This window comes from Podarcis vaucheri, assembly GCF_965113315.1.
Source record: "Podarcis vaucheri genome assembly, chromosome: 1".
Lineage (NCBI taxonomy): Eukaryota > Metazoa > Chordata > Lepidosauria > Squamata > Lacertidae > Podarcis > Podarcis vaucheri.
Window position 1 is genome coordinate 60,241,212 of NC_138759.1, and position 21,317 is coordinate 60,262,528.

A 21,317-nucleotide genomic window follows, 5' to 3' on the forward strand; every position below is an offset into this window, starting at 1 on the left:
TCCCCCAGCCACCCTGGGTGGATTCCAACATATCAAAACATAATAATACATTAAAAGCATTTATCCAGACTGTAGTCAAGAAAGGAGAGTGGCATGCAGAGTGTATTTTATACAGCAGGAAAGTAAAAAGTGGTGTAGCAAGTCAACCCCAATTGCCTCAGAGGAATTTTTTCACATTATCTACCCATCCTATAGGTCTGTGCTATAGAATATAAGGTTACTGCATTTGTGTACATATCCTCCCTAAGTGAGCAAAGAGCAGGCCTCAAAATAATACCTTAAATTAACCATTGTCAGTAATCTCCCTTTCATGGGTATTCTTGACTTGTGCACATTTCTGCAGGTATACTACATATACTGTATGTGCCATTTGGGTCAGAAAGTCAGATACATCCAGCATCTATTAATTTTAGGACTACAGGCTTCTCTGTGTCTTTAAAAACAGTATGGCATGCAAATAGTGAACAAATGAAGCTTTTCATATCACTAGTTCAATATCAGGAAAACGGTTTGCCACCAACTAGTGTTAGGTAAAATATAAATACACTCTTGATCACTAAACCATGGTTTGGCCATCAGATAACATTTTGTCTGGACCCAACTTCTCACGTCGATTAGAAAAAGAGGAATGAGGGAATCTATGGTCAAACGAATGTCGGGCTCCCAACTCTCTCCATCCCCAGCCAGCATGACCAATGGTCAGGGTTGATAGAAACTGTAGCCCAGGAACATTTGGGGGTGGGGACAGGCTTGCCAGCCCTGCTCTAGGAAGTCCAATGAGGTAGGAAATAAAACAGAGTGGGACATAGACAATTAGATGCAAAGCTGAAAAGGCAAAGCAATGACCACAACAGAAATAAACAGCTTCAATCAGCACTCTTCACTGAAACAATGGATAGTCCAGTGGTATGTGGACTTCAGAATGAAAGAATGAATAAGTCCAACTTCTGCCTGCACCATGAGTAACATTTTGTGTGACTGACTGAATCACAGGCAATGAATTACCACAGAATTACAAGCCATTTCCAAAGGACAGTATCTGCATCCAGCTGAACAGTGCTCTTATCTGGATTCCGAAAGCACACTGTCTCACCAGGATAACAAGGGTAGGCCGGCACACATCAACATCCGTAGGATGAACATAACATGCAGCTAGGCAGTAGTTTTCAGACACATGATCTGCGGCAGCGCTCATGACCTGCTGCCTCCATAAACTACTGGCTCACGTGCCGTGGCCTTTCGGTAATTATAAACATGGAAATGTGTCTAACAAGCGCAAGTAAGCATCCCCTCAATGCTCCAGGAAAATCATTGCGCATCTCCCTATTGCATTAATGGCTGAGAAGTGGGTGGGGGTGGGGTTCAATCACAGGACAAAGAGAAGGGCTATTAGCGTGGTGGCAGAGTGCCTATTTTGCACTCAGGTCTCCAGTTCCATCCCCAGCATCTCCAGGTAGCCTTGGAGAAACCTTGGGAGGCATGTAGACCTGCTGCGCTAGATGGACCATTGCTGGGCGGACCTGGCAGCTTCATATCCTAGAGCCACTTACGGGTTATTTTGATGTTCACCCTGCCAGAGTTCTTACCAGCTTTAAGCTTGTGGGGAGCAGCACCCCCAAGATGAAGCTGTCAAATAACTTCCTTCCCCTGAGATCCAACACAACACACAATGATATTCTCCTACTCCAGACAAGCCCATCCAGTTTTCGCATCCACATCCACTAGCCTGAATTGCAATCCATGTGCCCAGGAAAATGCCAACTGCCCAGGGGGGCGGGCAGTCCTCTCTCCAGCACGATGCTGCCCCCTTGAGCAGGCACGGAGCGCGGGCACGCCCGGCGAGCGGAAGAGCGAGCCGGGAAGGCGCTCCCCTCCCTTCGGGAATGAGCGTCCCAGACAAGGAAGCAAGAGCGGCTCAGCCCCCTTCGATCAGCTGCCTCCTCGCCACCGAAGAACAAAGGGCGATCAAAGCGAGGCAGCCCACCCAGCCAGCCACGGAGATGCCATGTGGCACCCCAGCCCCCACTTCCTCCCTCCCTGTACGACTCTTCTCCTTCCTCCTCCCCTCACAAATCTCAATCTGGGCTGCTCCAGGTACGGGCCCCACCTTGCAGCGCCGATGCCCTAGTTAGATCCCCGGGATGGCCATGCTGCGCGTGGCGCAGAAATCAGAGCCAAGGCACCCCCACCCGCCCACTTGATTTTTTAAAGCCCCTACGCCCGGCTGCACCTCCCCGCTCCAGCCAAGAGCCGAGTACGAGCAAGCGGATCGCGGGCGGCAGGGACCCTCCCGGCTTGCGGATCTTGCTGCGCCGAGGAGCCTCCCCGTGGCTGGCGCAAAAGGCGAGCGGCGCGAGGGAGCACCTGGCCGGGCTCCTGCCACTTACTTTGTTCCCAGCCCACTTCCTGGCTGCCCAGGCGCCTTCCTCTCCCGATGCAGCGTCTCCTCGCTTTCCCCTGCTGGGGCTTCCTAACTCGGCTGGTGCTGCAATTTCCGCCTCTCCCAAGATCCCGTTTCCTGTTTTTCATCACAGCGCGTCATCAGGTGGGAGAGGACTAAAGCGAGCTGCCGGTGGTGGTTGGCACTCGGCTCCGGGCGGGCTTTGCAGCAAGTCCGCGGGAACGGGGGTCGCCTATATTGGAAGCCCCCCGATGCGCCCCTCGCATCTCCTATGCCAAAGCTCCCGGACCCTCTCTCTGCGCCGCCTCTTTCTAACGCGCTTGCTCGGGTCCCGATGGGAGGCATCGTTTCTTACCAAAGCGTGCAATGGCTTTTGCCATTCAGAGGGTGGGAGTGGGGGAACCCAGGCGTTCAAGTCGGCCGGTGGGTGGGCGGGAAATTTTATTAGCAATTGGGTCACGTCGATCCAAAAGTAAACCACGTCTCACTGATTTCAGTGGGGTTGGCTCTCAGCTAAAATGGGCATGGGGTTATTTGCATACCGTCACTAGAACAAAAAACCTCTAAACGGCTTAGATAGCCTAAAACATTAATTTTTTAAAAAATCATTAAAAACAAGTCACATAAAAAATTAACTTTAAAATAACATCTGTAATTTTAAAACAGTTGTACTTACTAAAATGAGGCATTAAAATTGCATATTAAGATTACATGCCTGGGTAGCCTTGCTGGAACTAAAATAGTTTTTAGTAGGCACGGAAAAACCATTTGGAGGAGGCACCCGCCTAATAACAATGAGCAGAGAATTCCAAAGTGTAGGTGCTGCAACACTGAAAAGTTGGCTTCTTGCAAGCGTGGAATGAACACTGTATTGTACTTGTAAAAGCGCTAGTCCCACAGACTGAAGTGGCCGACTGGACACATATGAGGTGAGGCCCCCCTTTAAGAAAACTGGCCCCAAATTGTTCAGAGCCGTATACTAACAGTAACACATTGATCATGACCTGGTAACATACCGGCAGCTACTGCATATCTCTGAGCAAGATATGCTGAGAGGGTCTCACTCCTGTCAGCGACCCTGCTGCAGTTTCCAGGTCAAGCACAAGGGAAGTCCTGCATAGTAATCCAATACTGAAGTCATTAATGCCTGAACATTAATGTGCAACAAGCTATCCCGATCCTGTTATTGCACCAGTCAAAGCAAACAGAAGCCACTCCTAGCCACTGAGGCCTCCAATCACAACCCCATCCAGGGACGGCAACTGGCCAATTTCTCAGACACAGGAAACCATTCACCCACAGCGCCTCCATCTTACTGGGATTCAAAGCTTTCTCTTTTTCCTCATCCAACCCACCACTGTGTCTGGGCACCAGTCCAGGTCCTGCACGGCCTCTCCGGATTGAGATGTTGTGGAGAAATAGAGCCGAATATCACTAGCATACTGATGGCACTTTGCCCCCGAAATTACAGCCTCACATGACCGTTTGTGTAGGGCCATCACAAATTAGGAAGAAAGGAGATGGAGGGATCCAGGGCTTCAGCAGAGGGAGGACAAAAGCAAAAGTCTTTGACCTGGAATAACGGGTCACTTCCACTTTTCTGCCTCAGGTTGTTTCCCTTCTCCCCAGCCAAGCTCCTGTAGAAGAGGGAAGCCCTCTAGCTGCTTTTGCCAGGCATGTGCATGGGAAGAATAGGTAAACAGAACACTCTTTTTACCATCTGTAAGTCCAAACTTCAGAGATCCATGCTTTAAAAATGGCATTTCTATAGCTTAAAAAAGTTGTCTATTGAACTCCAAATAATAGCAATGATGACTGTTGGAAACTCATGTTTGGGGCACGGAGCAGAGACCGACTGCTTAAAAACTATGTATGTATGTATGTATGTATGTATGTATGTATGTATGTATTGGAAACTGTTAAGGAACACTTTTCTACTCTTTGGAAACCTGCAACTTAAAAAAAAATGTTCTCTGATACAATTTCCTACAGACCTTTTTTAGGGTAAATGAGAGATGTTACACCATTGGGAAAGAAGAGCAATGACTCACAATACAGTTAAATGGTGGTAAAAATGTGAGGAAGAGTCTAGAAAAGCAACTTTATTCAATCTATGGAATTTATAGCTGAATGAAATTTGGAACATGACTTATATGCTAAAAAACAAGTTTCTAAAAGCTTCTCTTAAAACTGTTGTGGCTGACCTCAGCAAGATTTCCAAATATTAGCACCATCGCTTGCTACATCGCATTGCTTCAAAATGTGCAAATCTAGCCCTGCTCTCTCTGTGCGTCTATCATTCTGTTGAATAGGACCCTGGACTTCTGCCCGGAGAGCATCACCGTTTCCAGGAGAGAATATTCTACAAAACTGAAGCAGAAAACTTTTCTGATGGAAAGGCTCATACGGATCTAAGTCAGGGCTAAGCAATGTAATGCCCTCCAGATACTGTTGGACAGCAGCTCTCACCAGCCCTAGCCAACATGGGCAATGGTCAGGGATGATGGGAATAGTTATCTGGAGGACCCTTATGGACACTGGGCCTTGGGTCAAGCTCCTGGAGACCCAGAAGCCAATGAGGGCTGGGGGGGGAGTGTTGACCAATCACAAGGGAGTGGAGCGTTAAAGAAGAGAACCTGACATAAATGGTCAGATAGCGCTTAGATGGATTTTAGGCTTTTAAAGGCTTGGCTGGGTGGTCAGGGTTTCGCTAGGCTGGGCACCCCAGATTATTTCTCTGAAGGGAAGGAAAAGATTCTAGGAGGAGTCTGAAAGTGTTTTACTGGCTGGGTAAATAACCATTCTTGGAACAATTAGTTTAATTAGAAACAGGTTTAAAGTAAAGCTTTAAGTAAAGTTCTTAATTACTTCTGTAAAGTGATCTGACAAACAAAATGTTGTACCTTCCCAGAGTAATCACTGAGCTTTAACCCTCACTGAATGTGTATAAATAAAATTCCAGTCTTGTTTCCAACATGCCTCATTCATACTTTGATCTACTGGTTGAGGGATAAGTGGCCTCAGAATCATAGAATCATAGAATCATAGAGTTGGAAGAGACCACAAGGGCCATCGAGTCCAACCCCCTGCCAAGCAGGAAACACCATCAGAGCACTCCTGACATATGGTTGTCAAGCCTCTGCTTAAAGGCCTCCAAAGAACGAGACTCCACCACACTCCTTGGCAGCAAATTCCACTGTCGAACAGCTCTTACTGTCAGGAAGTTCTTCCTAATGTTTAGGTGGAATCTTCTTTCTTGTAGTTTGGATCCATTGCTCCGTGTCCGCTTCTCTGGAGCAGTAGAAAACAACCTTTCTCCCTCCTCTATGTGACATCCTTTTATATATTTGAACATGGCTATCATATCACCCCTTAACCTCCTCTTCTCCAGGCTAAACATGCCCAGCTCCCTTAGCCGTTCCTCATAAGGCATCGTTTCCAGGCCTTTGACCATTTTGGTTGCCCTCTTCTGGACACGTTCCAGTTTGTCAGTGTCCTTCTTGAATTGTGGTGCCCAGAACTGGACACAGTACTCCAGGTGTGGTCTGACCAGAGCAGAATACAGTGGCACTATTACTTCCCTTGATCTAGATGCTATACTCCTATTGATGCAGCCCAGAATTGCATTGGCTTTTTTAGCTGCCGCGTCACACTGTTGGCTCATGTCAAGTTTGTGGTCAACCAAGACTCCTAGATCCTTTTCACATGTACTGCTCTCAAGCCAGGTGTCACCCATCTTGTATTTGTGCCTCTCATTTTTTTTGCCCAAGTGCAATACTTTACATTTCTCCCTGTTAAAATTCATCTTGTTTGTTTTTGCCCAGTTCTCTAATCTGTCAAGGTCATTTTGAAGTGTGATCCTGTCCTCTGGGGTGTTAGCCACCCCTCCCAGTTTGGTGTCATCTGCAAATTTGATCAGGATGCCCTTGAGTCCATCATCCAAGTCGTTGATAAAGATGTTGAATAAGACCGGGCCCAAGACAGAACCCTGTGGCACCCCACTAGTCACTCTTCTCCAGGATGAAGAGTGACTAGTGGGGTGTGACTAGTGGGGATGAAGAGGATGAACCTTCTCCAGGTTTTCCTTTATATAAAGAATCCTTGCTGCTGCATTAGTAAACACTACCATGTACAGAGAATCTCCTACCTCTCAATAATTATTGTCAGGAGGTGTTTTAAATTTTAAAGTGCCTCCAACCTGGTCATATTACCTTGCTCCCATTTTTACTGAGGGAGTTTGCCCCAGACACCACACTGACTACCCAAGGTCTAAGATACTGATACAGAATTAAAAGGGGAAACTGCTGGGAACATTAATCTTCCTCCTTTCCAGGGTTTTAGATGCAAGTATGGAAGGAAAAGAAGCTGCAACTCCTTGCCTCTAGGGTAGCAAACAGCTGCTTTGTTTGATTCTGTGCTTGCACCTCAAAATGTGAGCGGCAAGTTGTGAACCACTGAGAAAGGGAAAGCTAGGGGAAATGTGTGATTCATCTGCATTGAAATAACTGCAGAGAGAACCGAGGCTGGTTCCTGTTATCATTCAATATTGAGGAAAGCACATTCAACATAGAGTTGCTATAGCTACCAGAAATATTAATCTGTTTCTACACTAAAGTGCTAGAATAGCATAGATGAAAAAAAAGGGGGGGGGATAATCCCCAGATTACATGACAATAGCTCCTGGTCACAGGGCTAAGCAGCCATTTAGAAAACAAGTGGATGGCAGAAGGCAACAGCAGTTTCATCAGTTCAACTGTGGGGTGAACTTCAAAAGGTTTAAAAGCAGCCCACTTACTGAAGCATTTTAGAAATGCTTGTTTTATGTGGCACATTTTGAGGCAAATTTTCATCAGCAGGGTTCCTGCACACAGCTGAGGTGCTCAGCCATGCATTGTTATGCAGGCTTACTCTGAAGTTGCACTGGAGTCCAATGGAGTTAACCATCAAAGCCGCAATCTAATGTAGGGCTACACTTTAGGAACGTAAACAGACTGTGACACAGCACAGGCGGTGCTTTCCAGATGTCCTGGGTAATTCACATCAGTCCCCAGCCAGCATGGGCAATCGGAGAATGGGAGTTGTAGTGCAAAGCTACTAGAACATCACATTGTGCTACACCACGGGTAGCTTAAGTGTCTTGAAGGAAATGGGGACTTGCCTCAGTTCAGACCAGCCTCATCCAAGTTGTACTCCAATTCTGGAAGTTGTGCTCCAACATCATCTGGAAGGCACCTGGGCTGGGGGAAAGCTGGTTTCAGCAAAAGGGAACATGACTGGATGCTTCACAAGAAATCTCATCCACATCAATTAATTACTTGAAATCTCACTTCAAAACACTTCAAGCCCCATTGTTGGCAGTGGAAAAAAATGCTTCAGTACTTTATTGAAAGAAAGCAATAAATAATACTGTGATAAAAATAGTTCAAAAGTACTTAGTCTGTACATATTTTGTTACATAATCAGAAGTACACATAAAAGATTAATAGAAAAAAACAACAGAACAGTAACAATGGATTTCAGTCGTACAATTAAAAAGAGCCAAAACCAAAACAGAAAAAGACATGCTGTATATATTATTGCATAATAAATAATGCACCATAATCTGAACTCATTCCTTGCTGGCCTCTTAAGATGCTATTTAAAAAAAGAATGATGCATTTTCTACTTATATTGGTTGAAATGGCTAACGCTATTAACAATTAATCTTTTGTCCAGAATTTAAAACAAGTTTATAAATATATGCAAAAGATGGCGTAAGAAAAATAAGGCCTTTTTAATAGTTGCACTACTACACGCTTTAGCCTCATGGGCCATCAGCACTTTCGTCATGAGACAGATGCGCATCATGATTGGTCCACTTAGAAGAATTGCATCAGTATTTTTCTGAAAAACAGTTTCACATCAAAATACAGGAGAGCACTTCGTTGCCTATTGAGTACTATTAGGAGCTATCCTCGGTTAAGAGAAAATATTTCCGCATATGGCTTATGCTCAGTCAATGAACATAGACTGTACAAATATAGCCACAAAAAAGTAGTTATAAATGAGCTCACCAGGTCTCACACACATTTCATAGTATTCAAATAAATCCCACATTTTAGAATTTTATTTAAAGCAAGTTATATTGAACAGAAGACTTAAATAAATCCACATTAAAATCATATGCTAGGTGGAAAAAGTAGAGTTATGAACGGAAATAGAAGCAGGTACCATGCCCACTTTATTAATAAACATATGCTTCTCTGAAAAAAATGGGATTTATTTAACATTTTAGAGCTAGCTAGCATTTTCCAAATGGCAAAATATATATACTGCTTGAGTCAGGATACCTTTACAAAGATAGTAAAATCCTTTTCACCTGTGTTTATTATTAAAAACTTATTACTGATAATTACAATAACTGCATAATTTACAAAAACCCTACATTGCTTATAGGGGTAGATACATACAAGCATTACAGTACATTCAGTTGAAGAGACTAAAATTAACAAATCGGCAGTAATTTGATTTATAGACTGAATACAAAGGTAAGTAATAAGACTCACATACACTTACATAAATATAAGAAACATTTAAGTCTAAAATACTTTCTCTATAGTACTCACAAATTCATCTAATTAAAAACTCTGTAATAAAATATTTCAAAGTGTTGATTTAACAAGTATTAACAAGATTAAAGATTTGAATTGTTTCCAAAATACGGTCTTTGATTCAAAATGTTTCAGGTCATCTGTAGAAATAGTGGGGATAAACTGAAAATAAAGTAAGATTCAGTTAGTTGCAGAAGTCAAGTCAGGAAAATGTATGCACCATCTCTCTGATCCAAGGAATGACAAGCACAGAGGGGAGACTACATGCAGTTTTACTCTCTTTTCACAGCCTCAGTCAAGGGAGGCAGTGAAAGCCTGTCACAGTGCCAACTGGCTGTTAGGCAAAGGAAAGGGGGGGGGACCAAACTCTGCCCAGACTTCCCTTTTCCTCTACATCCAAAAGCTGATCAGTTGTATGGAATGGCTTTACTCAGAAGTGTCACAGCACCAGTGGGCTACTCCTCTCAGCCCCACGAGTGCAACTGCACCAGAAAGCACTTCCTTTCGAAGAACAAGAGTATTTTATAAATCAGTCTTATATACAATAAAATGTTGTGTATTCCCATGCACTGTCTTCCCCAAAGATATAATTAAGGCAGACATATTTCAAACAAAAACCAAACCATTTACTTGAAGAGGCTGATCTAGCCATGGGCGTAGCCAGGCTGCCCCCCTGCCTTCCCTTGGTAACACCCATGAAGGCAGCCTTTATTCCTTAAAGCAGGGTTATAGTCCTTAAGGGTTGGACAGAATTTTAAAGGGTAAGGAGCAGCGTCCTGCATGGCTTTTTGTTAATTCGCTTACCCAGTGCAACAGAATAAAATTTTTGAAGTGTACAGATGTATTTGTACTTACAATACTACAAACCCCAATACAAGTTATTTGCACATTACATAAAAGTCCCCCCTTTTCAATCTTCCAAAAACAAACTAGAAAAGCCTGGTGCTGAAAGTACAGTTATCAGCGCATGAAAATATTAATTTTTTTACATTTATCTAATGTAGATTTATTTAAAATATTTATATACTGCCCATTTCACAAAGACAACAGAAATACAGAAATAAATAAAGAAGGGGGTGTGACTCCTGCGCCCAGAGCCTTTCAAAAGGTGTCCCCACAGAACTCAAACTTATGTCTAAATTACGAAGTTTAAAAAGTAGTTTGGGGACTAGGTATGACAGCTGTTCAAAGGGGGATTATATATTGAGGCTGTATGTGGACTATTACACCAGCTTCCTCTTTACAGCTGCTTGGCTGAATCACAAAACTGCTTTCGAAATTCATGAGGCTGGACAGCAGTTTGTGGTTCTGGGGGACATCTTCCGAATCAATGTGGACTTCAGCATGCCACAGACAGCAACCAGAAAGATGTCAAGAATGTGTTCCTATATTTGTACAGTGGTGCCCCGCAAGACGAATGCCTCGCAAGACGGAAAACTCACTAGACAAGAGTTTTCCGTTTTGGAGGTGCTTCGCAAAACAAATTTCCTATGGGCTTGTTTCGCAAGACGACAATGTCTTGCGAGTTCCTGCTGGTTCCCCCCCCCTTTTTCTAAGCCGCTAAGCTGCTTATCAGCTGATCCGATCAGCAGATAAGCCGCTAAAAGCCGCTAATAGCGCTAATCCGTCAATGGGCTTGCTTCGCAAGACGAAAAAACCGCTAGACGAAGAGAATCACAGAACGGATTCTTTTCGTCTTGCGAGGCACCACGGCACCACTGTATACTGTAACTTTAAAAACATCAATGCACCACAAGGAGGCTATCACTGTTACTTACCAATAAAAGGCTTTAACATGAATAAGTCCTTACTGTAGCAGAATCCAATCTTTGTGTTGCTGATACATTGCCTATTCCAACAATCAGGAAGACATGCAGAACACAGCATGCAGTTAGTATTAGAATCACATATCAATGCAGTTACAGTAACAACATAAAGTTACAAAATGTTAGCTATGCAGAATGTAAAGTAATTGGCTACATATTCACTACTTTGTATTTGTAAGCCACTTTATGAAAAGGATGGGAAAACCTTGCGCATATTGAGGGCCACCGTTAATTGTCAAATTGGCTGCAGCCCACCAAACTACACCAGCATATACTTTCCATTCTCCTAAGTAGGTCAAAACAACCACACGCCCCAATCACAAATTTGGAAAAGCTGTCACAGCTCAATGGCAAAAGACACACTTTGTGTGCAGAGGGCCTCAGGAATTGGAAGCAATACTAATGGACAAACACTCTGAATTGGTGTAAGACAGCTTCCTAGGTTCTTTAACAGCTTTATCCCTAGAGCAGCATTCAATGTGGTGCCCGGGGTCATGAATTTATAAGCCTCGTACTAGCTATATTCACATGGCAGCTTCTCACTTAGGTGTTTAAGGTCAGGTGACTCCTAGCCTTATGCTCCTGTGCCAATACTGACACAGTTCCTCTCCATATACCTGACTAGCATAGCTCATAAAAGAACTAACCAAAATGAAGAGAGGAAAGGGACAGCGCAGACAGTAGAGTACCAGACTCTGAATTTCAGGATTATGGGTTCGAGCCCCACATTGGGCGAAAGATTCCTGCATTGCAGAGAGTTGAGCTAGATGTCTCTCTTGGTAACTTACAACTCTACAATTCTATAAAACATGAGAGATGGCACTATAGCAGGTGTCCCATCTGCCCTGGGGGAGGCAGCTGTGCGTCCCTTCATTAAGACGACCTCCCTGGACCCAGAAGTATTAAAACTATTGCCCAGTGGCAAATAATGCAGTTTTGGAGCAAGGTGTTTGAGAAGGTGATGGTGGCCCAGCCTTAGGAATGCTTGGAGAAAGCTGATTACTCGGATCCATTCCAAACTGACTTTAGCCCTGGTCACCTCACTGAAACTGCCTTGGCTGTCTTGGCTAATGACATTTACTGAGAGAGCGCATCTGGGCCAGAGACTCCCCACCCTTTGTTAAGGAATCAGGTTGTTTACTGGCTGGTAAGACTTGCATACCTGGTAGAATCTACCACTTCCAGCTGCTGAATAATACCTATCCACCAAGAGGACTGGAGCAGAACACCATACAAGCACAGCTGAAACTGGATTATGTACAGCAATAATACTTTGTGGATTGCATGCAACAATATTGCATTAGGTGCTACATGGATAATAGATTCAGATGTGTTCCATTACCACACAGAGATAAATGTTTTTTAAAAAGATTTCTAAATCATTTGAAGACAATCCTAAAGTTTGCTTCATTAGATCTCACAGAAAGTCAACAGTTATTAATGCTGAAATAGTATTACTAATGCTGCCATCATTCACTGACAAATTAAAGCATTACTGAAAGTCATGCACAGGGTTAAGTCCTCCCCACTCCCCATACAAAGAAAGCAGATGATTACACTTACATCCTCAGGCATAAATCATCATCATGCTTAAAAAAAAATAAGCACTACATTACCATCAATTTGCATCTTCTTTGGCTGCATAGAAGGTGAAGACATTGAGGTGTTAACTCTGAAGTTTGCAGGGAGAGTCTCTGCTGATCCAGCTGCTAAACCCCGTATGTCCTTTGGTCTAAACTTCTTTCTCCATGAAGGTGCTCGTCTAAAGCTTTTGTCATCATCCTATCAAGTTAACAAGTGTAACAAAGATTGAACATGAAAAAAGAAAGGCAATACACTTTAATATATGATTAATATACAACACAACCATAATATTCAAGAGGGCTCAGAACACTGTGCTTTGGTTTAAATTCTTAGATGCTTTGGAACCACATATTTTGCACGTTGTTCGTTTTATTGGTGATGTTTAAAAATCCAATATTCAAGCATCCTTTTCAAAGACTATCTACTCCCATGGCTGTCAGTATCTGAAGGAAAGAAGTTTAGTCATCTTTCCCCCGTCTAATAGGAATTTGAAACTATGCAATACGATAAGCAATTTTAGAAGATACTACATTAATTACAAATATTCAGTGCTGAATTCCAAATTAATGCAGAAAAGAAACATTTCTGCAGCCTTTTGTGAGAAGGGCAATTCTGGTGCCATTTTGTGTACCTTGAACAGTTTCCTTTTTGCTTTGTCTGAGAAAATAAGCTAAGCAAAAATTTAGCTGGACAGACGAATCAAGCTGCGAGTTTCCCACAAAATTCTCACTGATGTGGACGAGTGATTCAAATAGCTTGAGATCTCCAGGACTACAGTTCTCCTCTGGTTCTAATTCAATCACTGTACTGCCTATTAATTGGCTACCTATAGCCCTGAGAAATAGAGTGCTATCCAAGCAGTATTGTAAACTGAACTTCAAAAAAACAATGAAAAGCTTACCACCTTTTTTTACAAACAAGACAGTTGGCTTTCCTTTTTGTGTGCCTGGAAATTCCCTTTGCAGGGCTACCCTCTTGTTCAATCAGGCCTCTTTCCACTCAGCCTTAACAGCTCTGGCATGCTGGAATTCCCTTGAATTTGAGTTCCCTTTCCCCTGAGTATCTCTTGTCCCTCACCCAGTTTGCAAGTGCCCTCCTGGTCTGTCCTGCACCTCACTGAATCACCATCACCTTCTTTGGCATTTCCAACAGAATGTAAGGAAGGAAAGACAAGGTGATGTTATATTTCTCCTTTTTTAAGCCTTTCCCTCCGACCAGCTCTCTTCTCAGAAGCAGAAAGCTACAGTGCACAGCTGTACCATTCATCCCACAACTCCTCCTCCTCACCCTCTTGTGCTCTTCCTCTAAAAAGCCTTTCAATAGTTAATCATCCTTTTTGAGATAAAATCAAGAAACTATTTAAACTCATTGAGAAGGAGTACAATTTACAGAAACTCAGCTGTCTCATAAAGAAAGCAAGCCAGGGATAGCATCCATGCAACCACAGCACCCACAGATCTCCAAGAGGGGTTGGAGGGTGTATTTTGTGCTCTGTTCTCTTGAGATACTGAACAAAAATGAACCAACACTTTTAAAATTTGACCTTTCCATTTGCCCCCGTTTACTCTTATATGTTTAGTCTGCTTTTTCAAAATCAAGGCTTACTTGATTATATGACTGCTCAGTTCTTTCCAGTGCTGCATAACCATCATCAAACCTCAGTTCTAGAAAAGCCCTGACCTTATCTCCATTACTCCCCATGGTAAGAGGGCACTTTGCCACCTAAACTAAATGATCCTAAAGTTATTCACACCTGATCGTTTTTGTGTTTTGGTTAGTGTGCTACTTTGGGCCAGCTCTACTGGACTGAAAATAGCAGAAGACAGCCAGGGTTGCAGTGGGAAACAGATTCACTAGTACACATTTGAGATAAATTCCTCGAGCTACTCTTATACTTGAAGGGCTTATTCCCTGAATATGTAGAAGTGGCATACATGTCCTGAGAATGTAAGAGACCTGCTGTATCAGGTCAAAAGCCCATCTAGTCCATCATCCTGTTCTCACAGCAGTCAACTAGATGCCTAAAGGAAGGCCAGAAGCAGAACTTGAGTTCAACAGCCCTCTTTCCCACTTGTGCTTCCTAGCAACTTATATTCACTCCACAGTGAATTTCGTAATTCAGCTGTGCACTGTATGAAGAAGTACTTCATTTTGTTTGTCCCGAATCTTCCAATGTTCCTCTTTGCTGGATGACCCAGTTTTCTAGTATTATGAGAGGCAGAAAAACATCTCTCTATCCACTTTCTCCCTATGCTTTAGCACAGCAAGTGTGGTGACAATTCCCACTAAGACAACACAGAGAGGAGGCATAGTTCTTTCTCGCAGTTGCCTGACACTTATCCAAAGAACAAAACATGTCATGATCACTGCCCAACATGGTACAGCAAATGCAGAGCTATAACAAGAGGATGGAAAACTCTACTTAAACGTCTTAAATCTCCTATGTTAAAATAGGGATCAACAAATATTGACGGCTTACCAAACTTCTATCTGTCCTCATTAACCTCAATTCCCTCCACAAACCAAATCTTCTGGCACATGCAGAGAGGACATTGGCAGAGGCATTTCCTCTCACTTGCACTGTGGCATGAAAAGAAAAAAGGAACCTACAGGAATTTTCCTGCTTCCCCCCTTTTTTCAAACTGCTATGCATGTCAGAAGGAGTTCCACTTTCACCCCCAAGCTTCCTAAATGCAGCGAGAACAAATGGCTTCAATGAGAGGTGGAGATTTTTGTCAGTTGCACGGAAATTTCAATAAGAAAACAGCTGGAGTCCTTCCTGTTCCTTAACTTACCCAAGCCTCCCTGCAAGTGAAACAAGATTCTGTCTCTCCTGAGACCTCCAGAATGTGCAGAGAGCTTAGAAGAGAGACACAGTTTTCTCTCACTTGTGATGCAGTTTGCACAAGAATCTGCACTGCAGAGTTTGTGGAGCTTACTGGGAAACCTCGTTAGAGGACTAGAGTTACTTGCTTCTAGTGAGATAGAACAGAGCAAATCTATGTTAAAATGAAGCACAGCCAATACAGTACGGGCAGTTCTGCACTAACTAGTGCAAGGATTAACAGGGGTCACCCCCCCTCTTCCTCCCTGCATGCAGCCTGTGCCATCCTTAAAATCTGCTCGCACTGGTGGGATGGAGGTGGACAGGACATATTCTGCTGCACAAGAATAAATCCTTGCCCTGACGGAATGTTCACCGTAGTGCTATATTGAATACTGTACAACCATAAAGTGGGGAGTAGTGAAAGGTTCTTGGTGATTTATAAGTGCTGAACATCTAATAGTGAATAAATGGTTATACAGAACTCCGATCCTAAAATTTAAGACAAAGAAATTGATCAATAGTGGAAATATCTTTGATCTCAGTGAGTCAGCTGTCTGCACAGGAAAACTGTTCTTAATCTTAGGTGCTGTGACACCAGAGGGGGAAAAAATTATCTTCTCACTTGTCTAGGAGCCCCTTGACTGCATCTCTCGGCAGTGAATGTGCAGGAGGGGGAGTCCAAAAACACACTCCAGTTAAAAGTCCCCATAATTGAGCCCAAGGTTTGCTGCAGGGTTTCATTAAGTCGTGGTGGCTGTATGTACAAATAAGAAGTCTGGATGGAATCATAGAACTAAAAACCAAAATACTCACTTCATCAAACCTCCTGTCTGTGCCCATAACTAGAAGGTTGTTGAACTCTCGTTCCAGCACAGCACGAGCCTAAGTGAACAAGAATTAGCAAAACTTATTTCAAACTTTTGGGTTACAGTTGGAAAATCTATATGTATAAGATATTGAATATCTGGCACCTAGAGTAAACATGTTTCCCACTTCTGCCTTAAAAAACGTTAAATCTCAATCCCACAGATTCATTATGCTCTTTGACACCAATACAGTATTTCAGGGTTAAAATAGGCCACACACTACAAATTCTTATTCAGTGCTGTATTCTGATAATGAATAAGAATCATCCCCATCAAATTATTTCTTCATTATTACCTGCGTATTTTGAGTGGGAATTTGTAGAGAAAGAGCTAATGCATTGTAATCAAAAGTTTCATCTAAGGCCACAAGTGCGCCATGAACTCCACTTTCTATAAGGTTATTTGCATATTCTTTGAGACCAATCGACACCACCCAGTGAATCATTCTGTCATTGCTCCAGACAAGGACATCTGTAGGGGGGAAAGTAAAGTTATGATATTAATAATAATAATAATAATTTTTTATTTGTACCCCGTCCATCTGGCTGGGTTCCCCCTTCCCCAGCCACTCTGGGCGGCTTCTATAGAAACCAAAAATACACTAAAATATCACACATTAAAAACTTCCCTGAAGTCAGGTAGTTATTTATCACTTTGACATCTGATGGGAGGGCGTTCCACAGGGCGGGCGCCACTACTGAGAAGGCCCTCTGCCTGGTTCCCTGTAACTTGGCCTCTCGCAGTGAGGGAACCGTCAGAAGGCCCTCGGCGCTGCATCTCAGTGTCCGGGCAGAACGATGGGGGTGGAGACGCTCCTTCAGGTATACTGGGCCGAGGCAGTTTAGTGCTTTAAAGGTCAGCACCAGCACTTTGAATTGTGCTCGGAAACATACTGGGAGCCAATGTAGGTCTTTCAAGACCGGTGCTATGTGGTCTCGGCAGCCGCCCCCAGTCACCAGTCTAGCTGCCTCATTCTGGATTAATTGCAGTTTCCGGGTCACCTTCAAAGGTAGCCCCATGTAGAGCGCATTGCAGTAGTCCAAGCGGGAGATAACTAGAGCATGCACCACTCTGGCCAGACAGTCCGCGGGCAGGTAGGGCTCAGCCTGCGTACCAGGTGGAGTTGGTAGACAGCTGCCCTGGATACAGAATTGACCTGTGCCTCCATGGACAGTTGTGAGTCCAAAATGACTCCCAGGCTGCGGACCTGGTCCTTCAGGGGCACAGTTACCCTATTCAGGACCAGGGAATCCTCCACACCAGCCCACCACCTGTCTCCCAAAAACAGTACTTCTGTCTTGTGAGGATTCAACTTCAATCCATTAGCCGCCATCCATCCTCCAACCGCCTCCAGGCACTCACACAGGACCTTCACCGCCTTCACTGGTTCTGATTTGAAAGAGAGGTAGAGCTGGGTATCTCTCAGCGGCTTCATATAGATGTTAAAAAGCATGGGGGAGAGGATGGAACCCTGAGGCACCCCACAATTGTGGGCCCAGGGGTCTGAACTCTCATCCCCCACCACCACTTTCTGAACACGGCCCAGGAGGAAGGAGTGAAACCACTGTATAACAGTGCCCCCAGCTCCCAGCCCCTCTAGATGGTCCGGAAGGATGTTATGGTCGATTGTATCAAAGGCCGCTGAGAGATCCAGCAGAACTAGGAAACAACTCTCACCTTTGTCCCTAGCTCGCTGGAGATCATCAACCAGCGCGACCAAGGCAGTTTCAGTCCCATGATGAGGCCTGAATCCCGATTGGAAGGGATCCAAATGGTCCGCATCCTCCAGGCGTGCCTGGAGTTGTTCAGCAACCACACGCTCAATCACTTTGCCCAAGAATGGAAGATTTGAGACTGGGCGATAGTTGGCCATACTGGCCAGGTCTAAAGATGGTTTTTTAAGAAGCGGTTTAATGACCGCCTCTTTCAGCGGATCTGGGAATGTTCCCTCACAGAGGGAAGCATTCACCACCCCACAGAGCCCATTGCCCAGCCCTTCCCGGCTTGCTTTTATTAGCCAGGATGGGCAAGGATCAAGGAGACAGGTGGTTGGTTTCACAATTCCAAGCAGCCTGTCCACATCCTCGGGCGTAACGGATTGAAATTGATTCCATGCAACTTGACCAGGCAGGGCTCTAGCACTCTCCCGCCCCAGCCCTGCTCCCACGGTGGTGTCTAGCTCCTTCCGAATATGAGTGATTTTATCTGCAAAAAACTTTGCAAAATCGTTGCAGGAGATCTTGGGGTCTTTACAAGGCCCCGGTGGTAAAGGTGGTTCCGTTAAATTGCGGACCACCTGAAAGAGTCTCCTGCTACTATTTTCTGCAGATGCAATAGAGGCGGTGAAGAAAGTCTTCTTCGCCGTCGCTATTGCCACTTGGTAGGCTCGACGTTGAGCTCTAACCTGTGTCCGGTCAGATTCGGAGTGAGTTTTCTGCCATTCTGCCTAATGACTTTCTATGAGTCATTAAAAAGTTGACAATATATATAAAATACAATTTCTTTCAGGTGTGGTTCCTGTATTGCATACTACTGAAGCTTAGAAATAAATGTTGGGACTGCATTGCCGCTTGATTAAAATTAGTATCAAATGAAGTGTTTTATACATTGTCAACAGTTTGTATTGTTCTGCACCAAATACAGATGGGACTGTAAATACAGAAGTTATGAAGCATATACAGTGGTACCTTGGGTTAAGTACTTAATTCGTTCCGGAGGTCCGTTCTTAACCTGAAACTGTTCTTAACCTGAAGACCACTATAGCTAATGGGGTCTCCTGCTGCCGCCGCGCCGCCAGAGCACGATTTCTGTTCTTATCCTGAAGCAAAGTTCTTAACCCAAGATAATATTTCTGGGTTAGCGGAGTCTGTAACCTGAAGCGCACGTAACCTGAAGCGTATGTAACCCGAGGTACCACTGTAATGGTTATGAAATATTCCTTCAACACTGTAGACACTGGGTGGAATCTAATATTGCACAAGGCAACTGACGTAAACCTTTTTCCCCTCGCCCCTGTAATCTCCCCAAAATTGTTCCAGATCACTCCCCAGCACTCTGGAATAGATCTTGAAGGCACATAGGTAGCAGTAGGAGAGGAAAGGAAAACCAAATATCATTTGCAGGGGCTCAGTTTGCTGTGTGAACTGAAATCTACTGTGTTTGCTCATTGCATATTGGATACAGCTCTTAATATTAAAAAACTGCAAGGCAAATATTTCTAAACATTAATTATTTTGCATTTGTTTGCTTCAAGAATTTGAATACTGTTTAATCACAGTAGTCTCTAAAACACAATTTTAGTAAACTTTATGTATCCTTTAAAGAAACAAAAACATCCATAGCATTCAAAATCTGACTTCAAGCTCCTTGTGCAGCTATTCCAGTCTCTTTTGATGCCTAGCATTTCTCTCTCACTGGAATTGCAAATGCGCTTTTATTATATTAATTTCACCCACTCCCTTTAGTTAAATATTTCCACTCAAGTTAGATGTTGTATTGTGTTTTAATTTGTTGGAAGCCACTCAGAATAGCTGGGACAACCAGTCAGATGGGCAGCATATTAAAAATTGTTTATTATTATTATTATTATTAACTACTGTATTCTTGCAACTATGAGAGTAAGTACTATTTAGAATACCTGTACCTTACCCCGTTAAATTGCACCACAAGGGTGAGATCAGAACAGCACTAGTTTTTTACTGCACAGATTCTTCCTTCTTTCACAAATGAACAGGGCCAGTAGTTGTACATATAATTGTTTAGGAAGGAAAAGAAATATAGGCACTTGTTTACAGTTCAAGGGTATTTTAGAAAGCACACCATAGATTTAGTGGTTCCAGTACGCAGTCAAAACATTCTGAACACAGGACCTAACAACACTATGCTAGACCCCATAAACACCAGCTCTATACAAAATATAACACTGGCATGAATCTACCATTGAACATACTTGCAACTTGGGAGATTTTTCAATCAACAGAAAATATAGGATCATGATTTCATATATTTCTCATAAGTAGAGTCAATCCAGGAAAGAAAATGGCTACCTTTAATCTCATTCAAACCTTCTTCTCTTCTTCTTTCAAGTTCTTTTCGGTCATAATTTAATCTCCGCAGACACATAATGCCACACTGGAAACTATTTCTGTTAAAAGGTTAAAAAGGAAATAGGCATTAGGAAAGTATGTTGAAATGCAGACCAAATGCTTGTTAATAAAGACTATTTTAAATCTATTTACCTGTGAAAACTGTCAACCATTTTAAGTTGACCACGGAGATCTTTTTTAGTTAAATGGTCCAGCATTCTAGCATCAACAAGACATTCCATAAAATAGCTGCGATACTGAGGGAGCCCCAAACTGGGAAGCCACTCGTTGCCAATCCACTCGTGGTTCATATCACCATAGGCTAAGGTCTATTTAAAGAAAACCATTGAAGTGTAATTTTAAATAAGAAGGTGTAAAATATTTAGTCAGTGCCTTACAGCTTGACACAAGAAAGAGGTTGTAACTACTGAAGATGCAAAGCAATGTTTTAAAAATTAAAACCACTTCACACTTTATTTATACAGCAGCTAGCATTTACTTAGGTGAACAGTGAAGTATGATTTGAAGATGCACATCGTCAAACTCTCTGATAGTGCCGGGGCTGCAGCTTCCTGGTACATTTCAATTCTCCATTTCAAACTTTGACCTGCTTTGCACAACTGGGTACGGCAAACAATGACTTAGTAAGACTGTGAGAACCTGCTCTCACAGGAGAGGAGCTGTTTTCCTCTCCTCTGGACTTTCATTTTGCTGCCTTGAACTGAGCAAAACTAAGTTCTCTCCTGACTAACCACGAGCTATAAAGAAGTTTGTTCTTGGCTACAGCTCATGGTTAGTGAGAGGATGGCTTAATCATGATTCCTGGTTTGGATGATACACTAAAGCCAAACTTTAGCTTAGTCAGCATGGTGCAGTTGTAAAAATGAGTAGGGAGGGGCAAATGAGCTCTGAGCTCCCCTGCATGTTTGCACAGCCTCACTGAAGTCGTATTTTGGCTTATCATGTCATGTGAAGCCATCCCTTCACGTGTTTACAATGTGAATCACTGGCATTGGCCAGCTACGCAAAGTGGGAAGTGGCTGCTGTTAGAAAGATGTTATTAACTTATTTAAACAGATTTTAGTTGAATCTGAATGTGTTGTGACAGAAACAAAAATCAGCAAAAGGCACACATTTT

The 21,317-nt window shown here is 43.3% G+C and overlaps 2 protein-coding genes across 11 annotated transcripts in view; both read right to left on the bottom strand.

The window, feature by feature from the left end:
* Positions 1-2,521, bottom strand: part of CTTN (cortactin) — a 30,396-nt gene extending 27,875 nt beyond the window's left edge. For both annotated transcript variants that reach the window (XM_082225298.1, XM_082225297.1), the window contains exon 1: positions 2,388-2,521. The gene's annotated coding sequence lies outside the window, so the exon portion shown is untranslated. The remainder of the gene's footprint in view (positions 1-2,387) is intronic.
* PPFIA1 (PTPRF interacting protein alpha 1) overlaps positions 1-21,317 on the bottom strand; it is a 70,995-nt gene that overhangs the window by 1,887 nt on the left and 47,791 nt on the right. For 7 of the 9 annotated variants that reach the window (XM_082223835.1, XM_082223839.1, XM_082223836.1 and 4 more), the window contains 7 exons: positions 20,333-20,508; positions 20,141-20,238; positions 16,390-16,565; positions 16,042-16,110; positions 12,434-12,599; positions 10,770-10,840; positions 7,750-9,153 (listed from right to left, as the gene is read on the bottom strand). In XM_082223835.1, coding sequence (XP_082079961.1) covers positions 10,782-10,840; positions 12,434-12,599; positions 16,042-16,110; positions 16,390-16,565; positions 20,141-20,238; positions 20,333-20,508 — 744 coding nt within the window. In that variant the 3' untranslated portion in view covers positions 7,750-9,153; positions 10,770-10,781. Of the gene's footprint in view, positions 1-7,749; positions 9,154-10,769; positions 10,841-12,433; positions 12,600-16,041; positions 16,111-16,389; positions 16,566-20,140; positions 20,239-20,332; positions 20,509-21,317 lie in introns of those variants that run through there. The other 2 variants (XR_014220090.1, XM_082223838.1) reach the window with 2 other exon arrangements.